Source organism: Pogona vitticeps, chromosome 10 (genome assembly GCF_051106095.1).
Source record: "Pogona vitticeps strain Pit_001003342236 chromosome 10, PviZW2.1, whole genome shotgun sequence".
In the NCBI taxonomy this organism is placed as follows: Eukaryota; Metazoa; Chordata; class Lepidosauria; order Squamata; family Agamidae; genus Pogona; species Pogona vitticeps.
This window is the reverse complement of record NC_135792.1, coordinates 24,670,042-24,682,531: the sequence shown is the minus strand read 5'-3', so window position 1 is coordinate 24,682,531 and position 12,490 is coordinate 24,670,042. Positions and strand designations below refer to the sequence as shown.

The window sequence follows — 12,490 nt, the reverse complement described above, 5'->3', positions numbered from 1 at the left end:
GTCTGGAAATACAAGCCCGTGATGGACCCGGAAATTTACATTTTTGGGAAAAAGCCTCGGCACGCATTTCTCCTTGCAGTGGAAAAATGTGGATTGCAGCGGCGAGATGATTCTGTTAAGGGTGGCAAGCAGGGGCCGATAGATCTCAGGGAAATGAATTATAGATGCCCGAGTGCCCAACCAAGAAATAATAAAAGGTGCGCCCTCTTTGGCTGCCTATGAGCGTGCTTTTAATGGGCCTCGGTGGAACAGGAGCCCTGTTACTCTGCAGTGGCTAAAAGGGGCCAAGAATAAGGATTCAGAGGAGATGTGCGCCACTAGCCAAAGCTGCACGGAGAGGTTCAAGGGTTGGAGACTAGAAGCCCTGGGACCAAATCGGCTTCCCAAAAGACCCCCTTCCCCGGGCATCGCCCTTGATCCCACAAGCTTCCCCCCCCCCTCGAATCAAGGCTGCCAGTTCTTGGCCAGAGGGGATGTTTTTAATATATTAAACATTGATAACCAGAGGTGAGTAAATACAAGGACTAAGTTGCGTAACTGTCGATTAATAGGGTACAAATTAAAATAAAGCAGGGATGTCCGAAACCAGCTGTTGCCTAACGTGGTTCCTTATCTCAGTTTTAAAGATGGGCGTATATGTACTGCCATCTAACTTTACTTTTTTCTTTTTTGCAACCCTGCGAGGTAGGACGGAGCTGCATTCGGATTGGTGAGATGTTTTGAGACTGGGGAAAAGGAGAAGGTGAACAGGCAGGCTGGAAGATTCAGGGATGAGAAGTTAAGGCAATATAGATAAAGAGACACCTTGAGGGAATGGACAGGGTAGTGGCTAGGGGATTCTGGGAGTTGTAGTCTAAAAGCAATGGCAAGCAAGCAGCAGGGGGGTTTTGGGGTCGTAACTCGTCCAAGTAGGAAAAAGTGACCCACAAGGCATGCCTTTTAGGGGATTCTGGGAGATCCAGTCCAAAAAGCATGGTTTGCAAACATGAAAGGCAAGCAGGGAGGTCTCCTGACTAGGGGATTCTGGGTTTTGTATTCTAAAGAAGTAACTCTTCCAAGCAGAGAAGGTGAGGAAGCAGGGAGGTCTGTCGGCCAAGGATGCTGTAGTCCGAAGGGCACCCTTTTCCAAACAGGGGAAAATGAAGCACCGGGCAGGGATTCTGGGGGTTGTAGTCCAAAAACAATAAGCCTTCTAAGCCCCAAAGGTGAGCAAGCAGGGAGGTTTCCTGGTGTGTGTGTGTGTGTGTGTGTGTGTGTGTGTGTGTGAGAGAGAGAGAGAGAGAGCAAGCAGGGAGGTTTCCTGGTGTGTGTGTGTGTGTGTGTGTGTGTGTGTGTGTGTGTGTGTGTGTGTGTGTGTGTGTGTGTGTGTGAGAGAGAGAGAGAGAGAGAGAGAGAGAGAGAGAGAGAGAGAGAGTCTTAAAAAAAAGAACACTCTTCCAAGCTAAGAAAAGTGATGCACCACCCCTGCTGGGAAGGGGATCCTGGGCGTTGTAGTCCAGACCCTCACCCTCCCGATCCCCGAAAGGGGAGACAGCAAGGAGGGGGGTTGTGGGGATCCTGGGTGTTGTAGTCCAGACCCCCGAAAGGAAAAGGAACCGGCAGGAGGAGGAGGAGGAGGCGGAGGAGGAAGAGGTGGAGGCTACCAGCCTCCCTCTCTCCGCCCGGCCCGCGGGAGGGGTGGGTGCCTCCGGGGCTCCGCCTCGCCTCCCTGCCCGCCTTCCTTCCCCGCCTTCCCTCCCTCGCCTGACGGCCGCCGCGGCTGCAAAATTTCGGGCTGGCCGTGGGCTTTTGCAGCAGCCGCAAGTGAGGTGAGTGGCGGCCCCCGGTGGGGGGGTGGGGGGGTGGAAGAGAGAGGGAGACCCCCCCCTTTGGAAAACCCGGCTGGGGAGGCGAGGGGGCCCCCCTCTCCCTCTCTCTTCCTCCTCCCTCCCCCCCCCCCTTTCTGGGCATTTATTGTGTTCAAGGCGGGGGGGGCACAGGAACAACAACCAGAGCGGGGAGCCCCCCCCTTGCCCTCCCCTGGAAGGCCACCCAGAAATATGGGGGGCCCCGACGACCCCCCCGTCCCTTGAAGAGTGCTTAAAAGAGGGGCTCCCTTCCCTTATTGTTGTACCAGGGGATTATTATTTTTCGGGGGGGGGGGAACTGCTTTGTTGGCTGGGAAAGAGTGCGGTGCTCCCCCCATCTGCCATGTTTGCATTAAGGGGGGAGCTTGCTTGGAGGGGGGCTTGGGGGGGAGAGATGAATTTGCCTGCCCCCCACCAAAAAAAAGGATCACCCAAAGTTGAGGGGGTTTTGGTGGGTTTTACCCCCCCCCCCTCAAGGATGGAATGAAGGGTCACTGAGTTTTGAGGAATCCCCGAGGAAGGGGTGGAAATTGGGATAATGGCCCCCCCGGGAAGTATTAATGGGGGAGGGGAGTATTACTAGGGGAGAGTAGTATTACAGGGAAGTACTATATGGGGGGGATTAGTTTGCTGTTCCTGCATTCATACTGTGTTACACTTTTTTTGAGGGGGGAAGATCTGGGGTTGGGATGGAAGGAGAGCAAGTTCACAGAGGTGGCACATTGGGGGGGCACCCCAAAGATCAAAAGGGGGGGAGAGGATGTTTTTCTGATCTGGGTGCCTTTGCCCGTTCGTGGTCCCCGATGGAGATTCAGAGAGGTAAGGCACGTTGGGACCCACAAATAATGTGCATGTGTTGTTTGTGTGTGTGTGTGTGGTCACTGAGCATAACTTCAGCCCCAGTAGGTTGTTGTTGGTTGTGGTTGTTTTGAGAGCCTGCTTTGGGAGACCGGCCCCTGTGACCTGCTGGTATATATGGGGTGGCAGCCCGAAATTTCTATTGCAAGAATTCTTATTTATTTATTTATTTATTTTGCCAGGGGTAGTTTTGGGATATGTGAATCTGTGTGCCCAGTCCGTGTTGCCCACCGCTGGTTTCTGCCTTATCAAAGAGGGGCCTTCCCGAACTCTCTCAGCATCCCCCCTTCCCAATTTGGGATGATTAATTTTAGTTCATTTCTTGCAGGGGGAACTAATGATGTCCCTAGGAGAGGGGGGGTGGGATAGAGATAAACTAGTTGTCCTAAAACAGTGTTTCCCAAATTTGGGGCACCAGATTATTGTTATTTTTTTACTACACCTCCCAGAAGACCTAGCTAGCACAGCCAGCACATGGGGCTTCTGGGAATTGTAGTCCACCAACATCTCAGGCCCTAATTTTAGAAACCTGCCCTGTCCTAAAGATCCCTGCATCTCTCTTGGATGGTGTCTATGCCTAAAAAGCGAGAGCTGAATTAATTTGCTCCTCAGGAGGAAAAACGGAAATGGGGTGTTTTTAAGCCCCGGGCGTTTATGGGATAATTTGAGAGAAGAGGCGTTTATGGGATAATTTGAGTTCTGCCCTCCTCTTCTCCCAAAACCATAACGGTCTCGGTAACAAGCCAGAAGGGTGCTTCTGTGTCTGAGGCTGCCACATTTTTTCGGCTAGCCCTGTCTAACCACCTGGGGGATAATAGATTGTTGCTAACCTGATTGCGACTCCCGAGTAGAGCCAGCAAAGCTCCTGGACCAACCGTGGAGGACACCCTATCTGAAATTTTGAGGCCAGTCCCCCTTCCCCCACTATCTTCCTATGGAATCAGGGTGAATTTGACTTTAATCATGATTTAAACGGCATCTTCCTAGCAGTGTGACTCTTCTGGATAATGCCAAGGGCACCTTTGGGGTGTGTGTGTGCGTGCTGGAGTTTCTGCCCATTTGCACATGTGTGTATTTGAGGGTGTCTTTGTCCCCCATGAGTATTTGTCTTGGCTGCTACCCTGTGAAGACTGGTATTTTCAGAGAACCCCCCCCCCCCAAAGGATCTCACCATGTTGGAGAGAGTTTCTACGTAGTTTGTCTCAATTTTTGGAAGGGGGCTTGACCTTAAGAAGAGACGTGCGTGTCCTTTTGCCCTTTACAAACACAACAAGAGGTGAATTTGGAAAGTTCCTAGATTTTCTCCTTAAAGATGCCTCTCTCCCTCTCCTCTCCATGCGCAGTTACTTTCATTATAGCGGTGTTGGGGAGAGGCCGAAGGGTTATCCCAAAGATTGGCAGTTCGGGGAATCAACGCACTTCACTTTTCCTTCCTGGCGAAGGGACAAAGTAGAAGTAAGCATGGGCCTTCCTGTTCTTATAGCGTTTGCCCTTTGAATAGGGACGAGATCCTGATCAGAGGAGAAGATGCAACCCCGGTGTAGCCTGCATTATATAACTAGTCTCCATGTTTGAAGTGTAGAATTGGCTACAGGATAGCAGGATTCTTTGAAAACCTCTTGCCGAACACCGGCAAAGAGGAAGCCGGGCAATTTGTTTCTATTAATTAACAAGCACAGGCTTGAAGAGCTGCGGTTTCCTTCAGCAGGGTTTGAACAAGCGGGAGTATTTCCATGTTGGTCTGGGTGATGACCTTTGATTGGCAGGATGGCGCCATTGATGGAAGCTTGGGTGTGTCCTTCTGTCCTTCTCCAGGTCAACCAACAGCAATATCGTGAACCTGCTGTATGATCGCTGGGCTGTTCGTCTCCCTGAGCCAATGCTAGATCTAGAGGTGGTTCCCGAGCGATCTCTTGGGAACGAACAATGGGAATTCACCTTGGGTAAGTTGTTCTGGGTTGCCTTCACCAGCGTTGCGTTTGTCGGGAGAAGGGGTTGGCGGCGGGTGGACCTTCAGTGAGCTACCTTCCTTCCAGCGATCGGTTGAGGTTTAGATTCAGGCCGGGATACCCGTCCTGGTCAATCCAGACTTTTGAGACACAAGGGTTGAAAGATGGAATTTTTCCTTCCCCCGTTGCACGTCAGACCCAGAATGACGTACTTCATTTGCAGAGTAGAATTCTGGGTTTGATGTGAAGGCCCATTTCGTCCATATAAAAAGCTCTCTCAGCGCAGCGGACGTGCACCTCAGCCAGATCTTGAGCGCTCTGCTTTTCAAAATGTATTGGGGAATATTTAAAAAATAAGACTTGACACTCACAGTCTTCTAAAATGGTCCAATTCAGAATGACACCACTAAATTCTGCCTCGCTTAGCAAAGGAGCCTTAATCTACCCAGGTGCCTTTATATAAATAGGGCCATGCATGGTTGGTGTTTTGTTTTGGCATTTCTCCTCGTGTAATTCTAGCACATTTAGCAACACCCATCAGAAATCACATGGTTGTTGATCAGGAAGACGAGCATTTAGCCCTGGCTCCTGGAAAGTAAGGAGTATTTTTTTCCAGGCAAAGATTTTGGTATGCTGTGACACACTGGAACGAAGCTTTGGGTATTAATATAGCGGGCCCTTTTTAGAAGGGGAAACTGAAGCAATTTCTGGAGAGGATTTGAGAGCAGGTAGACCTATCCGGAGATGTCTTTCCTAAGAAGGAGAGCTGATTCATGTTGTTGTATAATCACTTCCTGGAAACGCTTGTGATCATCTCTGTAGGGCCGAAAGGTAGCAACATGTTTTCCGTTGATTGATTGACAAAACTCTGAGGATTTGGAAAGAGCTGGCACAGTGAGTTTAGGGATATGTTCACTGAATTTTAAGGATATGTTCACTGAAACCCCTGCTTGGTCTTGGGTTAGTCATTATTTTCCATCTTCTGCCACTTTGTTGGGCTGTTGTAAGGATAAGAAGCCGTAATTGTATATATGCTGTTAGACACTTCTTGGAGGAAGGGCAGGGAAGTGCTCGAAGATGCAGGATGATGTACAGCCAAACGAAGAATTGATTACTCCCTCCCTTGTTTTCTGCAGTACACTCCTCCCTTGAATTTGCACAGGCCTCAGCAGCATCGTTTTGATTATGCACAGATAATTTCTAATCAGTCACGATCAAATAAATAAATATTCAGTAAATACTGTGCTGCTGTTGGCCTCCAGAAAACGGGCTGAGAATGGTGGGTCTGAGACTTACTGAAGATTCTTGGTGGAGTTCCCCCAGTCCGTGGGGTGGGGGTCCCCCAGCAGTGGCCCGGCAAGCTCCCTATTCCTGGTGGACCACACCTAAATCTAGGCATCTGAGGATGAAACCCAAGAGGAATCTTCCCCGTGTGTGCTGCTTTTATTCCTCCTTTCTTTTTTTGCCCCCAAATAGAAAACTTTCCACAACTTTTTTAAACCACCGTTTCCTGACGGAGACTGAACTACAGCCTCTTGTCGTTTGGATTGTCATGGGAAACCTTGGTTTAAGGAGCCTTGGAAGTTTTCGGTCATGATGCACCAGGGAAGGGGGAAGAGGAGAAATCTTGTGGGCGCAGGGTTTGTCCCTGTGGTGGATTTGGAAAATAACTAGATTTGTTGAAAAGACAGAGCATTGTTTACTTTGAAACCTAACTTGCCTATAGCAAGGCCGTTATCTTTTAAAATGTCCTTGGAATGGGAGAGAGGTTCGTAAACAGCAGTTGCAACAGGTGAGAGAGTCCAGGTAGGGAAAAAAAACGAGGGGATGTGTTTTCTTTCTTCATGGAACTATGGCTGCCTTCAGCTCTCCTGTCAGCTGGCCGCCTTTTGCTTCCTGGTGCATAATTCCTGATACATACTGGTGCTGCATAAACCAAGCTTGTCAACCTCACCCTTCCTTTGGGCATGATTCTGCAATGTATTTGGTACAGGTTGTGCAATCAGCTTCGTCTACATTGCCCTGTCCTCACCTGCAGGGTTTTGTGTGTCATACGGAAGTAGGTCTGAATTAGAAAGACTTCTTAGGGTGTGTTTGTGTTGAGTTACAAGCTGTGAATAAGATGCTCTAAGCTCTGATAGAAATCTGGAAATTGGCTGTTCTCTGGCTCAGCCTCGCCAGCTGTGGGCTTCTAGGGTTTTGTAAGACATTACATATTCCTTGCACTCGTTGTGGGATGTATTTTCAGTGGGAGATTGGCATGACATGGTTCCGAGGAACAGACATCTAATCTAATGCTTGTGTGTCAGTAGCATATAAACGTGTGCCTGCAGTGTCATCCAAGTTAAAATTTCTGAACACATGAGACTATTTAGCCCTCATGCACCACTGTGGGACATTTCTGTACCCTAAAATCCTGTGTTGTGATAAAATGCATTTCAAATTAGTGTAGGCATTCTATTCTCCTGTCTCCTGCAGTATGGTAAACAACACCTCCAAATTTCAGCTGCTTTCATGTACAGCTGTTTTTCCCCCAAGTAAAAAAAGCTGTCAGTGCCCAAAACAAAAGAAAACAAAATATTCCAACAAATATATGGATTTTTCTTTGGGGTACTTTTTATTTTTAAATCTCAGACAATGTAACGTATCAGAACAGCAAAAGTGAATGGGTAGAGCGGTGTGCTAAGACTCCGGAGGACAGTGTCTGAATCTCTGCTCACCCATGGAGACTCTGTTGGGTGTTTGGCAGTGATAAAACCACTCCTTTAATATCTCACTTACCTTGAAAACCCTATTAGGGTTGCTATAAGTCAGTTAACAGCATGTCACAAGAAAAATGCCACCTTGGATGAGTTTGAAACCAGTTTATCCACTGAATCACCTTTTCCCCCCATGTTTGGCCTCCTGGAGATTAAGAACACTGCTGAAGGATCCTCAGCTACCAGTATGGGTGAGAGCACCCATGATCCACACAGGATCTGACTTAGGGTGACCCTATTTCAGGGTTTTCTAGGTGGAGAATATTCAGAAGTGGTTTTCCATTCCCTTCTTCTGGGGGTGCCCTGGGGACTCTGCAGCTGGCCCAAGGCCACCCAGAATGGCTCTTCTGGGATGCCCAGCAGGTAGCTGGACTCTTGACCTCTGGCTCCACACCCAGATGCCTAACCCACTGAACTATCCGGCCAGCTTACGTCTGTTTGAGCATATTGTGAATTCCGTTTTACTCTTTTATTGCTACTGTGGCATAGAAGCGTGAGAGCACAGATACCCATCCAAAGCATTTTTATTTTATATTTTTGCACTGTAGTGATATTGCCGATAAGCAGCTGCATGGAGAGGATGTTCTGTGTACTGTGAGTCCTGGCAAGGAATCTCCTCTGGGATTCCCCTGGTAGCTGGCATCACCACTGGAATGGATCCGTTAGTCATAACTTCTTAAATTTCCCCGGAGTCACTGATCCTTCGCTGGTTTTGAGGTCTGTGGCACTGAGTCATTGTGCAATGAAGTTGCAATCAAGATTTACCTTTGAACAAAGTGATCCCCCCCACACACACACACAAAAAGAAGAACCCCACACCCTCCAATACAGACGTGAGAGATGAAGGTCAGGGGAGGGGGAAATAGAAAATTTCACTGCAAACAAATTAAATTCTAATTTTAACCAAGTTTTACCTGTAAATATAGCCCCAAATAAAGTAAAACTTTCCCTCTTTCTCCCCCTCTTTTTGTAACAGAAAAAAATGATCGGGGAAAATAGGGGAAAAAGTTTCCATGAAATATTTTCTCTGTGTTTTTTTTTAAAAAAATGAGTAAAATATTTTTTATGGCATGGTTTTCACTCAGAAGAGTTTTGTGTAAGGCAGTCTGTGACTATAAGGGGGGGAGGACACCCCAAAATACTGTAGCTCCATATTTTGCAAGGGGTCAATTGGAATCCACAGTGGGAGAGTTTGTGGATTCCCATCAACCCCTGCAAACATGGAGCCACAAGTTCGCGTTCAGTGTGTAAACAGGTGTAAGTGTGTCCCAGTGACCGTGTTGCTCGTGTCTGAAGAGGAAGAGGGCCATCTGTAATTACAAGTGCAACAATACTTTGTTTTTCTTGTTGGCCCTTGTATTTATTGTTACTGAAGCACAGTCATACAGCTGTCGCTCTAAAAAATGCTACAGATACTGTAGAGTTTGTTATTGTCATGAAGTTTGACTTGGTCCTAGATGTTACCAGGATGCAGAAGGAAACATTTGTTTCGAAGCTGGAAAGGTAGCTGTATTTACAGTTTTGAGTTTACATTTAGGGGTTTAATTGTTTTCCTCTTTTGGAATGTCAAAGCCTAAGACAATTGCGCTGGTGTTCCACGTGGCATAGCATTTTGTAGCATGCATGCACGCACACACACACACACACACACACACACACACACACACACACAGGCCTGTGCAGCTGTAGGTATACTAAGGACTAAAGCATGTTTATATTTGAAATGTAAAACTAGAATGATAATAGTAACCATGTGCCGTTAAATCAATTCTGACCAATGGTGACCCTGTGTTGTTGTACTGTATATGCCCGGATCTTTCCCTCCTACTTCCCAAAACCCTAGTGAAAAGCCCGTTTCTCTCATGGTTTCAGCACTTCCAGAAATTTTATATCTTTGAGCTGAACATGCAGTCGGTGCTTGAAAACGTTATGTAAACATTTCCAACCTCTTTATACAAATTAGGGTTAAATCTGTCCATGCAGCATTTTCTCTAAGCTTGCCTTTATTTTTCCTTGGGACTTAGAAGCGATCCTTGATTATCTCCTGGAGAGTCTACTGTGTTGCTCAAAGTTACAAATCAACTTTCCATATGTTACTCATCACTTAACTTCTATCACTCATGCTTAGTTATATAACCTTTGTTTTAGCTTTAATCTGTTAGGCGCTACTCCTCTGCAGCCTTTACAAAACCATACATTGGATGCAAAGATAATCAAAAGAGTCCAGCTTAGTGCCACAGAATGGTCTAAAAGATTCATAAGGATTCCTTTTTTTCCCTTCTTTTTCTGAAGCTAATTGAATGGATAGGGCACTGCATAGGAATCAGATGTAGGCTCCTTAACAGAAGCACAGAGATGCTGTAGCCATCCAGGAGGGATGCTGGAAATCTCAGTCCAACAACATCTGGAAAACTATGAGTTGCCCATCTGTGTTTTGATAGCCAGAGGATGCAAGAGCATAAATATAACACATGCAAAACTGGCCTAGGAGTAGCTGTGCAAGACTAGGCTGGTCATAACATGTCAGTTGAATCAAATCAAAGGACATAAGGATCTTTTTTTTCATCCATCCATCCATCCATCCATCCATCCATCCATCCATCCATCCATCCATCCATCCATCCATCCATCCATCCATCCATCCATCCATCCATAGCTAGCTAGCTGTCTGTCTATCTATCTATTAGTGCCATGCTTTGCACTAACTGGGTAGTATAAAAGTCTATTCAATCAATCAATAAAACCTGTTTGCTTTCTGTTGGAGGATGCATCGTTAGGGAGAGGTCTTGGTGTCAGTTAAAGAAAGACTATTTGAGCAAAAGCTGCATTCCAGAAGGGTTGAGAAATCAAGATTTCCTGGAACATCAGTGACCTTTGAAGTTAATGTTGCCAGGATGGTTTAGGATTGTTGGGAAAGAGGGTGGTGGTTTGTTTTTTTCCCGGTCTTTGGAGCTGTGGTTTGGTTAACAAGAGGGGTGTGTGTGTGTGTGTGTGTGTGTGTGTGTGTGTGTGTGTGTGTGTGTGTGTGTGTGTGTGTGTGTGTGTGTGTGTGTGTGTGTGTGTGTGTGTGTGTGTGTGTGTGTGTGTGTGTGTGTGTGTGTGTGTGTGTGTGTGTGTTTTATCCAAAGGTGTGCTAATCCAGCAGGAACATTGGTTTGCTGTTGCCCTGAGAGGTTTATTGGGTGTGTTTGGCTTCCTGCAAACATACTGTGGAAGTTTCATAGGTAACCTGAAATGTAACTCAGATTCTCCAAAACAGAATGCTTTGATGATGCCAGAAACACTGAAAACTATGCCTTGTCTTATTTGGAAAGGTAATCCGCTGAAAAGAGCTGTCTAGCCGTTATCTGTGCGATATGCCATCTGCCCATATGTCTGTTTTTTGACAAGGAGGGGACTGCGTGCCGCCTTCAGACAGTCCGAAAGACCGAGGTCCCAGACTGTTGCCCTAGAGATGTACGATCCCTATAATAGTGGGAGAACATCCCCCGGAGTCTCCGTGAAGGGGCAGTTCAAGAAGCTCAGCTTTTAAGGGTTTCAGCCTCTTAGAACTTCTGCGAGTTTTGAATATTGTATTAGGCTTACTTTCTGAACGACCGGAAAGCTCTTGAAACTTAATGGCACCTCTTGATCTTGTGGTTTTAGGTTATAATTTCATGCTCCTCTTTATGAGATAATAGTACGCAAAATTGTTTTGTTAATGAACAATATAATGAGTAGCTTTCTTCCAGTTGCGTATGTCCTCACCAGCAGGTTCAAGGCGTGCACCCTTCACTCCGCTTTGAACCCAAATGCCTTCCCTGTTCCTTTTCCTTCCAAACCATTTGGGTGTTTTTTTGGGTCTAAAAAGTTTGTTCCTTTCCTGCAGTTGTTACAGAGACCCTTGTCTATCAGTGGTATACCAGGGATGGTGAACTCAATGCTAATACATGGCTGTAGTTACAGTACCTTAGATTAGATTAGGCATCCTTCAGTCTCGAGAGACTATGGTCACGTGCTCTGTATGGAGGACTTGGAACAGCATCTAGTGTGGCTGAGAAGGCCAATTCGAGATTGACCATCCCTTCCACGCTGAAAACAAATACAATCTGTCCCCTGTCCAGCTCCCTGATTTAGTTGCTTCTGGGACTGCCTCTTTGCCTCGGCCTGCTGGACAAGGGTCTCTTCAAATTGGGAGAGGCCATGATGCATTGCCTGCCTCCAGGCTGAACGCTCAGATGTCAGGGTTTCCCATCTGTTGAGGTCTATTCCTAAGGTCTTCAGATCCCACTTGCAGATATCCTTGTATCGCAGCTGTGGTCTCCCTCCGGGGCGATTTCCCTGCACTCATTCTCCATACAGGAGATCTTTTGGAATCCGACCATCAGCCATTCTCACAACGTGCCCAAGCCAACGTAGACATTGCTGTTTCAGTAATGAACCAGTTGTTCACAATAATTCCGCACTGCCTGTCTCGCCCCCACCTCCAACCTGTGCTTCCTGCAGGTTTAGCATTTATAATCGTACTTAATCGCCCATTGAAAAGTACTTGAGGGAGCTTCCTTTATATTACATGAGTAACACTATGACTCTACAGTGGGTTTGCTTCCTATAAAGTGTTACCTTTGGGGCTTGAGATCCTGATATCCCTTGTTGTTCTCTGCTGACAGACTGCAGTGTAGAGCAAGCTAGGAGGATGAAGCGGTAAAACCTACTGGCTTTGTGGGGGTAGGCGAACTGCTGCTGCTATAAAAACCTATACGCCCGTATCTTGTTCAGTATTTGTGCAACTAAAACTCCAGTTGCAGAAATGTGAAACAGGGCTAGTTCTGTGCTTTCTTCCAAACAACCAGCACTTCATCATCATCTCCATAGCAACGTCCCACAGTTAGATCTTCATGCACAAATAAAGGTTGAACAGAACGCTGTCCATAGAAAAATATATTGAAGCGTAGTGTGGTCAGCACGGTACCCATATGCAACTTCAGTCCACAAAGACTTGCATCATGTAAATTTAGCAGATACCCGATGGTAACTCCTGGGAGTCAAAACTGACTTGATGGAACACAGTTGTTATTATTATTGTTGTTGTATTAGA

General features: G+C 46.7%; 1 protein-coding gene across 2 annotated transcripts in view; it reads left to right on the top strand.

The window, feature by feature from the left end:
• Window positions 1–1,705: 1,705 nt before the first annotated feature.
• PHAF1 (phagophore assembly factor 1) overlaps window positions 1,706–12,490 on the top strand; it is a 42,572-nt gene continuing 31,787 nt past the window's right edge. Inside the window, exons 1-2 of one of the 2 annotated variants that reach the window (XM_020806134.3) lie at window positions 1,706–1,808; window positions 4,521–4,648. In XM_020806134.3, the coding sequence (XP_020661793.1) occupies window positions 4,585–4,648 (64 nt within the window). In that variant the 5' untranslated portion in view covers window positions 1,706–1,808; window positions 4,521–4,584. Of the gene's footprint in view, window positions 1,809–2,416; window positions 2,667–4,520; window positions 4,649–12,490 lie in introns of those variants that run through there. The other variant, XM_020806135.3, reaches the window with a different exon arrangement.